We start from the raw sequence: 14,871 nt of genomic DNA, 5'->3' as shown, positions 1-14,871 counted from the left end.
CAAAACATTAGAAATATTGAGAATTCAAATGTTTTCTTTCTTAAAATGATTCAGGAGTATTGGGAACATGCTGACCTTTACATTGTGTAACTTGGATGGAGGACAGGAGTTTGTCTCTGCCTTGATGAACTGCATAGCCTTTCTGAATTTGGATCTCCTCTGACACTTTCTTATTAGTACAGTTGGCATACAATCTTATATGGTCAAACCTCGGCTCCCAATTATCTCCCATCTTGAACAGTTCGGTTCTCGACCAAGTTGTTCACAGAAAAAATGTTGAGCAAAACTTCGGTTCTCGACCCAACACCCCTTTCATGCTGATACCTGTAGGATCAGCCACACTTCTCTCTGGCAGCCAACAAAGGAGAGAGTGTGTGAGTGTGAGTCAGTTTACCACTAAACCTCACAGTAACGTCTCAGGAAATTGTGCAGTGAATATTTTGGTGGGTTTCATTTTTCTGCCTTGGTTGCTGCTGCTTACTATTAAATACATACAGTAAGTCACCATGGGTCCTAAGAAGGTTAGCAATAGCAGCAAAGTGAACAGTGAACAACAATAGAGCTGAGGCATGTACTGTATATAAGAAAGGTTAAAACGGAATCATTTGGGAGTTTGGAATGGATTAATTGAAATTAAATGAATTCCAAAGGGAAATAATGATATGGTTTTTGTACATATCACTTCTTGAATTGCCTTCTGGAACAAATTAGGTTTGAGAACCAAGATTCCAGTATAGTAGTTTTAGGTGTAAAACGATGATTAGACGTTTATATATCTTACAGTGTGCTTTCCCCATATTCTTTACTGTATACCCTTCAACTTTTCCTCCCAGCCTCAACCCCCTCTTCTCTGGCAACCATCATTTGTTTCTGTAAGTCTTTTTGTTTTTTGGGTTTTTTTTATGGTACATATAACTGAATTACTCAGTATTTGTCTTTCCCTGATTTATTTCACTTAGCATAGTATCCTTTAGATCCATTTATGTTGTCGCAAATAGGATTTCATTCTTTTTATTTCTGAGTAATATTCCATTTATATATGTACCACATCTTCATTATCCATTCAACTATGGATACCTAAGTTACTTCCATCTTGGCTATTTTAGATAATGCTGCAATTAACATTTTTAAAAAATAGTTTAACTAAATGCCATGTCAGTTGCATTGCATAGGCTGGGTAAAGAGCACACCAACAAGGTCATCTGGCCAGAGGAGGGCAGAGCGGGCAAGAACCCCAGGCAGCCCTGGTGCTGGCCGGCCATGCAGAGTGCCGCAGCACCCAGCTCCCCGCCCGGCTCCGGCTCTCAGGAGGAGCTATGGCAGCAGGAGGACCTGGTGGTGCAAGCCCTCCTGGCAGGGGGCAGGGATCTTGAAAATCGGTGTTTTTCATTTCCCTCTAATAAAAACCTAGAAATGGAATTGCTGGGTCCTGTGGCAGATCGTTTCCCATAGGGTCACACCAGTTCACCCTTCTGCCAGCAGTGCCCACGGGTGCCTTCTCTTCACCCCTCGCCCACACTCACTGTGCATTGACTTTGCTCAGAGCCATTCCGGCAGGTGTGAGGTGGCCTCCTGGTTTTGCATTGCATTTCCCTAATGATTACTAATGTTAAGCAAGTTTTCATACATCTGTTGGCCATCTCTATGTCTTTGAAGAAATGTCTCTTCTCTCTTAGAAATGTTTTTTGGTTTTTTGGGTTTTTTTTGCTGCATCCCATAAATTTTGGAAATTTGTATTTTCATTTGTTTCCAGGTATTTTTGGATTTTCTGTTTGGTTTTCTCTTTGATCAATGGGCTATGTAGTAGCATGTTATTTAATCTCCACATGTTTGTGTTTTTTCTAGTTTTCTTGCTATAGTTGATTTCTATTTTTATGCCATTGTGGGCAGATAATACACTTGTTATAATTTCATTCTTGAATTCTTTGAGGCTTGTTTAATGCCCTAACGTGGTTTATCCTGGAAAATGGTCCATGTGCATGTGAGAAAAATGTGTACCTATAGTTTGGGGATGAAATGTTCTATAAATGTTTGTTAAGTGATCTGCTCGAATATGACATTAAAGCCATTGTTTCCTTATGAACTGCCTTGTATAGATGATCCATGCATTGTGGGAAGTAAGGTACTAAGGTCCCCAGCTGCTGTTGTGCTAACTGTTACCTTCTGCCTTTGTGTCCATTAATACTGCTGTATGTTCTTTGGTGCTCCTCTGTGGGGTGCACATGTATGTAGAGTTACAGCCTCTTCTTGGCTTGACCCTTTATCATTATGTAATGTCCTTTGTCTCTTCCACATTCTCTGTTTTGTCTGAGTGTTGCTACCACAGCTTGCTTTTTGTTTCTATCTGCATAAAATTTTTGTTCCATCCCTTCACCTTCTGTCTGTGTGTCTTTCTATCTAACTTGAGTCTCTCATAGGTAACATACAGGTGGATCTTACTGTTTTATTCTTTAAGCCAGTGGTCACCAAATGGTGGTCTGTGAGGTCCAAAAAGTTGGTGACCGCTGCTTTAAGCCACCCTGTCTTTTATTGGAACATTTAGTTCATCTTTAATTGTTTTTGTTCTTTTCTGTTCCTTATTCTCTTGCTCTCTTTTGATTTGCTTGTTTTCTTTAGTGATTTCCTTGGGTTCCTTTCTCTTTCTTTTTGTGTATTTCTTGTAAGTTTTTTGTAGGGTTGTGGTTATCATGAGGTTCATGTATATCTACCCATATCTATAGAAGTCTGTTTAAAGCTAATTGGCATGTAAATTCAAACACATTCTAAAATTACTGCATTGTTTCTACCTGACCACTAAGAGTGGGTCCCGGGTGGAACAGCGTGGTGCAGTTTGCGGGGCGTTCTGTTCTGGCTGTCCACGGCAGAACGGAGTTGGGCAGGGCAGCCTGACGTATGTGACCTTCCTTGCCCTTCTGGTTCAAGTGGAGCTTTCTGGTGTCCCTGCATTTTTGGATTTTCTCTTTAATTGTCTGTTGTCCAAATTAGGTCTGAGTGGGGCCGCCCTGAGTGTGCGTGTTGCAGTCACCCACACGCTCCCCACTTCCTACAGGCGGAGCAGCCCTGTGTGCTCCCACACTGTACCCCACTAGCTTTGCACATACGCTAGGTGGGGCTGCCCTACCTGTGCTTGCAGCAGCCCCCTCTAGTTCTGCACTTTCTCTGGAAGACACAGCCCCACATGTGCGTGCAGAAGCTCCCCACTGTCTCTGCCGTTTCTCCCGACACGGCAGCCCTCCGTGCAGACGCCACACTTAATGCTTTGCTGGCTCCTCATTCTCTCCAGGCACGGGAGCCCACACACACATGCAGCCCAGTGGGCGTGCAAAGGGCACCCTGGTTAATATTGGATGTAGAGACCCCGTGCCTGTCACTCTGGCGCTTCCCTGTTCTTCCTGGAGTATCTTCAGGGAGCGTGACCTGCAGGTCAGCCTGAGCACCTGGGCAGGCTCACGCAGTTCAAGTGCAGGGACAGCCAGCATGCTCCCCAGCTCCTGTGGTCCTGAGCGTTCCCTCTGCTCCCAAAGAGCTTTTGCGGTTTGCCAGCCTTCTCTGTGTGTTCTCTCTCTTTTTTGTTGTGCAGCTGTTCAGTGTCCATCAGTTGTCTCTTGGGAGAAATTGCTCCAAATATGGCGTACATTCCTTCAGTGTGCTCTTCGCAGGAGGCAGCTCCCCATCCTGCCCCGCCAGCTCGCACCGCCTCTGGCCTGCCATGTCACCCTTTGGCTTTCAGGGTGAACTGTCTCCAAGAGTTCCTCTCACAGGGAGTGTTTGCCAGCATCGTTTCTAGGCATAGCTTCATCCTTGTTATCAAACCCTCAGCCTTAACTAATCATGGAGTCTAAGTGCTCATTTCACAGCAGCTGCTTGATCTGCACGAGCAGCTTCATCAGGTAGCTTCACGTTCATCACATTCACGCAGGCTTTTGAAACAATGAAAGGAGCCTTTATCGGCAGCAAAAGGTTTCTTTTTGTTCCTTGTAATTGCAGTTTTCTTTCAATGTGACAGCTACGTTCAACACTTTGGCTTGTATTATTAGGATTTTTTTTATAGTCCTCAGTACAAAGTAGAAGTGAACACTTCATTTCACCATGGTGACTTTCTGTTCCTACAGCAATTTAAACTAAAGGGTGATGGGAAGCACTTTGCCTTCTTTCTTCATGTCCATTGGGCTTTCTCGTATGTCCCTTCCATAGCTTCGTGCAAGGCTAGGTCTCTTCCTGTATTCTCTTTGCTCTTGCCATGTTCAGTCTTCTACTAATCAGACCCAATTTTATTTTCAGACCTAACACTTTTTTTTCCTGCATTTTTTTCCTTTTTTTTGGCCAGTTCTCTCTTCCAGTCATCCATTTCTATAAAATTTCACGTGGGCTTATCACTGGGAAACAAAAGATAGCACACCTACACGCTTTGCAGTCTGCATGAACTAAATAACAGACGTGCAGTGACTGTGACATACTCCAAAAGAAGTGATGCTATTGGCACAGATCATGATACGTGGCACGTTGGCGACATGATGATCTGTAGGCTGCAGAGCTAAGCTAGCAGTAAGGTTTGCAATTTATGCAGAACAATTAATATACTGTAACAACTGAACTATGAACAGTGTTGGTGGGGAACTGATACGGTTTTGTGTATATGTAAGCATGTATATATGTATTTGGTGTAATTCACATCTCAGCATCTTGTGAAGTGAAGATTTATTGTTGAGAATATACAAGGAACAGCAAGGGAGCCTGTCCTAAAACATGGAGAGAGTGTACAAGATGGTTCAGAGATATCATTGGGGGCTGACTTAGTGCTACTGCCGTTCAGAATTCTTTGGACTTTATTCTGGGTGAAATGGAAAGCCATCAGAGGGCAAGCACAGAAGTGGCGTGATTTGGCTTCTTATAAAAAGGAATTACTCTGGCTCCTGATGAAAGTGAACTACAAGTAGGCGAGAGTGGAGGAGGTAGGCCAGTGGGCAATGATAGAGACGCGCTGTCTCCGTGTCCTGGACCAGCATAGAGGGAGGAAAGCCTTGGGAAGAGCTCGGCTCTGGGCACCGTTGAAGGTGCAGCTGCAGATGCTCTGAGAGAGCAGGAGAAAGGAGCTGAGGGCAGCCGCCGCCGTGGCCTGGTATTCTTTCTAAATGAGGACGGTTGTGATCATCGTGGGGTGGGGGAATTAAGAGTTTTATTTTAAACATTTGTGGTTAGACATACCCAAGTGGAGGTGTCAGTTGCATTGTTGGATGTAAAATTCTGAAGCATATACAGTCTTAGAATTGAAGATAAAGGTCCATGCTGGTGTTTAAGATTTGGAAATTCCAGCAGACAAATCTTGAACACCATGAGCATAGACGAGAACCCGTTGGCAATGTGCATGAGTAGAAAATAGAGGTGGTGCGAGCACCGCTTGTAGGACACGCCATCTTTAGAGGTCAGTCCACGGAAACCAGGAAAGGAGACTGTTCCTATACGGCATGATTTTCCCAGATGCATTGGTGCCATGACTAGCCCCCAATTCATGAATAGTTATTTCCATTATTGCCGTCATGATCAATGCTGCCATGAATCTCTTGCCCTTGGGCCTCTTGGCAGGCATTTCTCTGGGATCTCTCCGGAAGTTCATTGCTGAGGCAAGGGAAACGCGCCCTGTGAATTCTGATTTCTACTCCCTATATCTGTTTGCATCCTCATGAATTATTTCTCCAAAATTCTTTGGATTTTATTCTGGGTGAAATTTCTCCACATTTTTGCCAACACTGGGTATTAAATTTTATAAATGGTAAATATTATTTTTCATTGTTTAAAATACTTTTCTTTTAAGTAGCATATGGAGCCCGGCTGGTGTGGCTCAGTGATTGAATGTTGACCCATGAACCAGGAGGTCACAGTTCAATTCCCAGTCAGGGCATATGCCCAGGTTGTGGGCTCAATCTCCATTAAGGGATGAAATTTATAGCAGAATATTTGACTGAATGTAAGTAACTTAATGAAATAACCACAAAATCATGAAGGAAAATGCAAAGATGAAATGCCGAGACTTCCAAGAGCAAATGATAAAGTGTAAAGAGACGACACATGAGTTGACAAAACTCATTAAAGATCTGGAAGAAACCATCACAGAATAAGCCAGAATTAAAAAAGGAAGACAGCCCTGCCCGGTTTGGCTCAGTGGTTAGAGTGTTGGCCCATGGACCAAAGGGTCTCGTGTTTGATTCCCATTTGGGGCAGATGTGGGAAGCAACCAGTCAATATGTCTCTCTCACATCAATGTTTCTCTCTCTCTTTTCCCCTCTTCCCTCCCTTCCACTCTCTCTCTAAAGATAAATGGGAAAAATATCCTCAGGTGAGGATTTAAAAAATAATAATAAAATAATGTAGACATAGAGGATAGAAATGAAAAAAGTGAGTAAAATTTTTAAAAGAAAGATAAAAATCATATAGAACATAATAAGATACAAGATCAACATACAAACGTCAACATCTCTAAAATCAATATATGATTTAAAACTGATAGCATGTTAATATTCTGTCATTGATTATTTTATCCTTAAGTGGTACACAAAATATTGGGGTGTTCTATAATTGTTGGCCACTACGATTCAATGAAATAAAGAATAGTGGTATTATGTGATGGTAGTAGATGGGTTTAGGGAGTGAGGGAGACCTCTATTTATGAAATGTGAAAATAATACTAATTTAAAACAAAACTAATGTGTTTTAAAATAGAAAACTAAAATTTTAATAAGTAAATCCCAAAGCTGTCAAAATAAAATTAAAAATTGAATTCATTATTTTTTTTAATCCTCACCTATGTACTTACTTAGAGAGAGAGAGAGAGACATCAATTGGTTGCCTTTCGTGGGATTGGCCCGCAACCCAGGTATGTGCCCTGACTGGGAATTGAACCAGCAACCTTCTGGTGCACAAAATGACACTCCAGCCAACTGAGCCACTCTGGCAGGGCAAAAGCTGACCATCAACCAGTTAACTGCCATGACATTTTGAATTTAATTTAAAAAGGACTGCCGCTTGCGTCTATAGGCACTTACATGGCGTACAAATGGTTAAAAGCAGTCACCAGGCAGTACTACTAACATTTGCTTAAGTTTTCTCTGCCAGTCACTAATGAATCCTCAAACTCCACCAAACCTAGAGCGCTGAATACAGGCAGATGTTCTAAGCTCTCTGTCGGTTCCTTTTTTCCTGGGTGAGAGCCTCCTCCGCAGTCGGCATGGGTTGCTTTCTGGACTTGATGCTGTCAATCCTGCTGCCCTTTCTCCGTGCTACTCTCTTTTCCCTGCAGCTCACCACTGGGGCCTACACACTCTCTTCTTCTTGGTTTACTCTCCAATTATGAGCACCTTTTGTAGCAGGGGAAGTACAGAAGGTGGCAAAGTTTGACACTTCTTATATCAGAAAAAAAATGTATTCTGCCTTCACTCTTCATTCTGTTTTCTCTTGCTGAGATTAGTAAATTATACTGCTATATCTTCAGAGGACTGATCATGGCCTCTCTCATCTCTACTACTGTGAATATTCAGGGAGCTTATTTGTTCCATTATAATATTTCTCAGTTCTATCATTTCCATTAGTTTTTTTTATAGCTTTGATGTCCTTACTGATACTTTTCTGTTTTTTGTTTGTTGGTGTCTGCATTAGTGTCCAGCCAGCTGATTGCTACATCATCTCTCTAAGGGTGGTTTTCCTGACTTGAGTGGATAGTGGTTTTCTGTGTGTACCCGGGCATTGTAGGCATTCTGAGACCTACGCTTACATAACAGCTTTTGTTTAAGCAGCTGCGGCAGGGGGGCGGGGGGGGGGGGTGCGGGAGAGCAGGGCCTCGGGGCCAGTTGAGGCGTGAAGTCCAGACTCCCTACCTGTCTCTTCTCACAGCACCGTAGTAGTGGGAGCGAGACAGCACGGAGGGCCACATGGCGCCTGGCAGGCTCTGACCGCCAGCGGGGAGCCATGCTGCCGTTGTAACACGTTTGTCACTCTAAAGCTTTCTCATCTTGCTAAGCTGCCCCTTTCTTGGCTATTGAGAACAGACTTTGGTTGGGACATTCTTTGTCAGTGCCCTTGGACATTTCCTGCTGGCCAGCTCACTAGCCCTCAGTCTGGGACGCGAGGCCACTGGAAACCCCAGGAGCTCCCTGCTGTGGCGTTCCGCGGGCCCTGCCACGTCTGTCTGCGCGTCACCTTTCAGCAGCCTGTCTGTTCTAGATATAAAACCCGTAACTTTTAGCTGTACTTAGCAGGAGGATAGGAAGATGTGTATATGCTATTTTCCTATAATCATAAGTCCTGCCCATGCTCTTAAATGATAGAATGGCTAGGCGAATTTTAAATTGAAAATCTTTTTCTTTTTAGGTGATATCTTCAACATTTTTTACAGCACTCTCTCTTTTTAAGTTGTTAATATGAAAATCTATAAATGTAGAGAAAAATATTCAACTGGATTTAACTTTTAACAATTTACCATATATTTTTTGGTGCAATTGAGTTACAGAATTTCACTTTTAAATACTTTCTTGTGCATTTTGACAATTAATCATGATGTGTCTAGATGTGGGTTTCTTTTAATTTATTCTACTTAGAGAATGATGAACTTTTGGGTGTATAGACTAATGGTTTTTGTCACATCTAGGGAGTTATTGGCCATTATTTCTTCAGATATTCTTCTTGCCCCTTCCTTCCAGGGGGCACATATTGCTGTCCCAAAGACCTCGGGGCTCTGTTTCTTTTCCTCCCATTTTGTTTTCCGTTTCTCAGACTGGGAAATCTCAATTGACCTGTCTTTGTGTATGCGGGTCTTTTCCTTATGCCTGTTAAACTATGCTTTTGAACCTTCCATTGACTTTTTTCCTTTCAGCTTTTATATTTTTTCAAATTTCTCTATTTTATAATTTCTTTCTCTGTATTGACATTCTCAATTTGTTGAGACATCATTTCCATGATCTTTTTTTTTTTTTTTTAATGATGTTCTTTAGCCATGATCTTCTTTAGTTCTTTGAAGTTATTTAAAATTGCTCATATAGCCCAGTCGCTCAGTGGTTGAGCATCGACCAATGAACCAGGAGGTCGCTGTTTGATTTCCAGTCATGGCACATGCCCAGATTGTGGGCTCGATCCCCAGTAGGGGGCCTGTAGGAGGCAGCCAAGCAATGATTCTCATTCATCATTGATGTTTCTATCTCTTCCTCTCCCTTCCTCTCTGAAATCAATAAAAACATATTTTTTAAAAGAAGATTTTATGTAAACAGAATCATAATTATTATATGTGTATTGCATAAATTATGTATATTGCATACAATAATCTAATGATACTGGCTTATATCCACTCAACATTTTCTTTTGAGATCTATCTAAGTTGCAGCTTGTATCAATAGTTCTTTTTTGAGTGGGTAGTGTTGCATCATAGGAATGTACGGAATTTGTTTATTTGCTTATTGAAATACATTGGGGTTGTTGCTAGTTTGGGACTATTAACAAATAAAGCTGCTGTGGAAATTCCAGTATAGTTTTCTTGGTAGAAACACGTTTTCCTTTCTCTAGGATAAATCCAAAGAGTGCACTAGCTGAGTTGCATATATTTTTAATTTTATAAAAACTTCCCAACTGTTTTTACAGAGCGGCTGTACCGTTTTAAATTCTTACCTGCAACATAGGAGATTCTTTTATCCTATAATCTTGCTAAATAAATTCAGTTGTTTGGCCCTGGTTGGTGTCCCAATGGTTAGAGCATTAGCCCATGCTCCGGGTTGAGGGTTCGATTTCCAGTCAAGGTATGTACCTGGGTTTCAGGGTCCATCCCTGGCCCTGATCTGAGCGCCTGTGGGAAGCAACCAATCAATGTGTGTGTCTCACATCTATGTTTCTCTCTCTCCCCCTTCTCTCCCTCCCTTCCACTCTCTGGGAAGAAAAAGGAAAAAATATCCTTGAGTGAGGATGGATGGATAAATAAATACATTTCCATCTTTAGTGCTAGGATCCCCTTTTGTAAATCTAGTTGCTTCACACCCTTTCATGCACTTGGTGTTAAAAGGTTTGTAAATTTTACTTTTACCATTCTCATAGGTGTGTAGTGCTATGCATCACGGCTTTAATTCACATGTATCTAATGACTAATGGTGTGGAGCATCTTTTCCTGGGTTATTTGCCATCTGAATATGAATCTTTATGCCAATAATTCAACAACTCCTCATTTTCCTTTCTTCCAGCCCCTGGAAACCACCATTCTACTTTCTTTTTCAATAAATTTGACTACTGTTGGTTCCTCATACAAGTGAAATCATAGAATATTTGTCTTTTTGTGATGGGCTGATTTCACTACCATAATGTCCTCAAAGTCCATCCTGTCTGATGTGTTCCCATATATTTTTCAATCTCCACTTGATTTTTTCAGCCTCTCGAAATGGTTTCCATTTATTGTGCTAATCATAGACTTACCCAGCAACAATGGAAATTTAGCACAAAAATAGGAAAATAGGCACAAGAAACGTTTTCCATTTTAATGAAGCTCCATTTATCAGTTTTTTCTTTCATGGGTTGTGCTTTTGGTGTCATGTCTAAGAACTTCACCTAAGTCTAGGTTTTCTTTTGTATTTTCTTATATTCATTTTGCATTGAGGTTTAGACCATGTTGAGTCTATTTTTGTATATGGTCTGAGGTTTATAGGCTGATATTGAATTTTTTGCCTATAAAAATCCACTTGGTTTTGGTTTGAACTTAAGAGGTATCGTTTTGTGTTGTTTTTTATATCCTGAATTTTCAGCAATCAATATATATAAAAGCTTAAGCAACCGAATGACCGTTTGACTGGTCGCTATGACGCATACCGACCACCAGGGGGCAGACGCTCAATCAGGAGCTGCCCCCTGGTGGTCAGTGCGCTCCCACAGTGGGAGCGCCACTCAGCTGGACTGATGGGCGCCAGATGCCAGGCTCACGGCTGGCGAGCACAGCTGCGGTGGCTCAAGCCTCTCCTGCCTCCAAGGCAGCACTGTTGAGTGGCGGGGGCAGCAGACACAGTGGGGCGGGATGAGCAGGAGCAATGTGGAGCCCAGCCTGGTCTCAGGGTTCCTCCCCAGCCGCCTGCTGCTTCACATACTACTACATCCCTCGGGTGATGTCAGACTGCAGGCTGGCCTGCAGGGATCAGGCGAAACCGGCAATCCAACAATCCCCCACGGGGTCCCAGATTGGGAGAGGGTGCAGGCCAGGCTGAGGGACCCCACCAGTGCACGAATCCATGCACCGGGCCCCTAGTAGTAATACAAGTAGGTAAATAACTTGCAGCTATTAAATGAAATATTTCACTTAAAAATAATGTTTAAGAAGTTGTAATGACATGTATGAGTTGTTCTTATAAACCTGAGAAAATAGGCTCTGACTGGTGTGGCGCAGTGGGCTGGGCTGCGCCCATGTACTGGGAAGTGCTGGTTCAGCTCTGGGTCAGTGGGCTGGGTGGCCCCATGCACTGGGAGGTGCTGGGTCAGTGGGCTGGGCGGCGCCCATGTACTGAAAGGTCGCTGGTTCAGTTCTGGGTCAGGACACAGGCCAGGGTTGTGGGCTCGAATCCCCAGTAGATTAAATGCAGGAGGCAGCCGATCAATGTTTCCCTCTCACGTTGATGTTTCTCTTTGTCTCTCCCTCTCCGTTCCTCTCTGAAATGAGTAAAAATATATTTTGAAAAACTGAAAAAATTGGATGTACATTTTTAAACACTGTATTTGTAGCTACTTTAGATGTCTGAAGTATCTCTGGTAAAATATACAGTCAAGCCTCGTTTCTCGAATGTTTCCCACCTTGAACAATTCGTTTCTCCATCATATTGTGCACAGAAAAAATGTCTTGGTTGTCTACCAAAACTTCAATTCTGGACCTGACAACCCTTTTATGCTGATACCTCAAGTGTGACAAAAAGCATCTCTCAGGCAGCAAACAAAGGAGAGAATGCTTCTGTTGCAGATAAATTTATGATCAGCACAATTTTAAAGCATAAAGAGGTCGTCCAGAGTGCCAGTATTGCTAAGGGTGTGAAGTGCTCACAAAACAACAACCACAGGCACTTAAGGGGTAGGAAACTGCTGTTGATTGGATAAATGAAAAGCAGTCAGCCGGTGACAGCATTTCTGAGGCAGTGACATAAAAAAATTTGTTTAAGGCTGGTAGGGGGTGGGTTGATAAATTTAAGAAAAGAAGTGTTTGCTTATAGATGAAACAGTACATTGGACATGTACTGTACATAAGAAAATTTAAAACATTCATTTGGGGGGAACGCATTAATTAAATTTACATTATTTCTAAGGGGAAAAAAGGATTCGTTTTTCAAACAAATTGGTTCTCAAACAGCCTTCTGTAGCAAATTAACTTTGAGAACTGAGGTTCCACTGTACTGGTGCCTCTCGGTAGAGGTCTGCGTGTGTGAAGTGGAGGGAAATTACTTTTAATTTGTATTATTTTCTATCTTTGCCATGTGCATGAGTTTCCTCTTTTATAAGAGAAACTACATATGAAGTATGAATACAGTTGTAATCAATCAAAAGACCTCCTAAAACACATATGCACTAAGGAATTCTGGGAGGAAAATGCACAACATAATGAAAATTGGTTTTTTGATGACGTAACTTTGATTTCTTTACAATCGACTTGGTTTTCTAAATTAATTTTATTGCTGCTTATAAAAACATGTTGGGTGGCGCAAGGAGAGGTATTTTTAAAACCGCAATTCCCTTTCAAACTTTAAAGTTCAACTTTTAAAATCAAGAAATATTTTAGTTTTGTTGTGTTTTACAGAAAGAATTGGATCAATGCCCATCCTCTAAGACGTTGCAGGTTAAGGAAGTTTTCCGTTGTTTGCTACATTATCTCTGATTTTGTATTTCAGTGCCAAACCTAAGTCAGAAACCCACGTATCAATGGCCACTCCAGCAACTGTGTCCATGGAAACTGCGTCCAATCAAAATAATGACCAGCCCACCATTGCAGTCCCTCCCACTGCGCAGCAGCCTCCACCAGCCATTCCAACCATGATTGCAGCGAGTCCCCCGTCACAGCCTACGGCTGCCCTCTCCACCATTCCTGGGGCCGTTCCCATCACTCCACCCATCACGACCATCGCAGCTGCCCCCCTGCCTGCAGCAGCTGTAGGTGGCAATCCCTCCTCGATTCTGGGCCCTCCTGTACCTGAGATAAAAGTTAAAGAAGAAGTGGAACCAATGGATATCATGAGACCAGTTTCTGGTAAGTTCATTCAAAGAAGACAGTGTTGGCAGTTGCTTCTTCCCTTTTTCCTCACTCTCCTCAGAGTCCAAACTTGTGTTACTCTTAGCCAGGAATGCTGACCCCTCCATTCTCATCTTAAATTTGCACTTTATTACTTTTTAATAAATGGAAGCTCCTTTCGAAAACTAAACCATTTTGCTAGTTCTATAATTAATTTTATTTCTTAACCAAAATTATGAAAAAGATTAATATTTCCCCAAAGATATTTACATCTTCTTCACAATAGCTTTTTGTATTCATTAATAAAATACTGCCCCAAAGAAGAAAACATCACCATGTAAGAGGATCAGTCGTCGCTAAGTCCTGCTATTTACAATTTATCTCCTGCCTATTTTTGTTACACAATAAAATAAGATTTATGTTGTTGAAAATACTCTCTTGATAAACTTATATGTGTTTAGTAAAATCTTAAAACTATTTATTATCCCTTTTTCCTTTTCTCAACTGTAAACTCTCTGTAAAGGGCAGATGACTGGAAGTTTCCTTTCTGTTTGATTTTGTTTTTTAATAAATTTTTGTGGATCTTGTTTTTCATAACTACAAAAGTAACATTCAGTGTTAAAAAATTTATAAAAACAAAGCCCCAGTAGAAAAAGCACAACTCTGTCATCTACCAAATGTGACAAACAGTTAAAAAAAAGGCAGGGACAAAATACAAGGGAAAGTTAGGGCTGGAGCTGTGATATTTAAAAGACTTAAAGCAAGGCCTCCTGAGAAAGTACCTTGGGTAGAGACATCAGAGCGGTGGGGAACTGGGGCAGCAGCAAGCCGTGTGCAGGGAGTGGAGGCACACAGGTGGAGCCACATGCCGAGGAAGTGGTCAAAGGCAAGGGCAGAGGAACAGGATCGAGACTGAGAGCTGTGGCCCGTTGTGAGGACGTGGAGAGCTGCTAGCGGGTTCAGAGCAGAAGAGGGACTGCAGTCCCCTGCATTTCGTACAGACCACACTGGCTGCTGTGTACAGAAAAGACAGGGAGCAGGGATGGAATCTAGGAGTTCTGTTCAGAGGTTATTGCATAAATTGCAGGGAACAGTGAAGGCCTCAACCAAGGCAGTAGCAACAGGAGTGCTAGGAAATGCATGGATTAGGTATATTTTTAAAGGAGAGCTGAGGGTTTCTTTCAAGATTGGCTGTTGAGTGCGGGAGAACAGCATCAAGGTCAGGTCTCAGTACTGGGAGCTCAGAGTTGCCGACAGCTGGGAGAGGGGAGGTTGCAGGAGGACCACATTCTGTAGGAGGAACTGAAGTTTGACTTGGTAAGTTTGAGGTCTCTGGGAGCCTGGCTTTTGGAGTAGAAAGTGAATTGTAGGCACGGATTGTGAGCTGTCATTGTGTATAAAACGTGTGGAAAGCCATGAGTCTGTATAAGATCCATTGAGGAATGAGTGCAGATAAAAACAGGCCGCTGTGGACTGAGCTTCTCAAGGCCACTGCGCTTTGTGAGGAGGGAGAAGAGGCCGAGCAAACAGGAGATGGAGTGAAGGGGCCAGAGTGGAGAGAATAAACTTGGAGTATGAGATGTCCTGGAAGCAGGGCAGAAATATTTCAGGGAAAGGGAGTCATCAGCTGGGTCACATGCTGTTGAAAGCTC

General features: G+C 42.4%; 1 protein-coding gene across 2 annotated transcripts in view; it reads left to right on the top strand.

Annotated features, from left to right (window-relative positions):
* SAP130 (Sin3A associated protein 130) overlaps positions 1-14,871 on the top strand; it is a 107,786-nt gene that overhangs the window by 75,312 nt on the left and 17,603 nt on the right. For both annotated transcript variants that reach the window (XM_080670468.1, XM_080670469.1), the window contains exon 16: positions 12,882-13,237. In XM_080670468.1, the coding sequence (XP_080526594.1) occupies positions 12,882-13,237 (356 nt within the window). The remainder of the gene's footprint in view (positions 1-12,881; positions 13,238-14,871) is intronic.

The sequence above is a fragment of the Plecotus auritus genome (assembly GCF_963455305.1).
Source record: "Plecotus auritus genome assembly, chromosome: 5".
In the NCBI taxonomy this organism is placed as follows: Eukaryota; Metazoa; Chordata; class Mammalia; order Chiroptera; family Vespertilionidae; genus Plecotus; species Plecotus auritus.
This window is presented reverse-complemented; position numbering and strand designations above follow the sequence as displayed.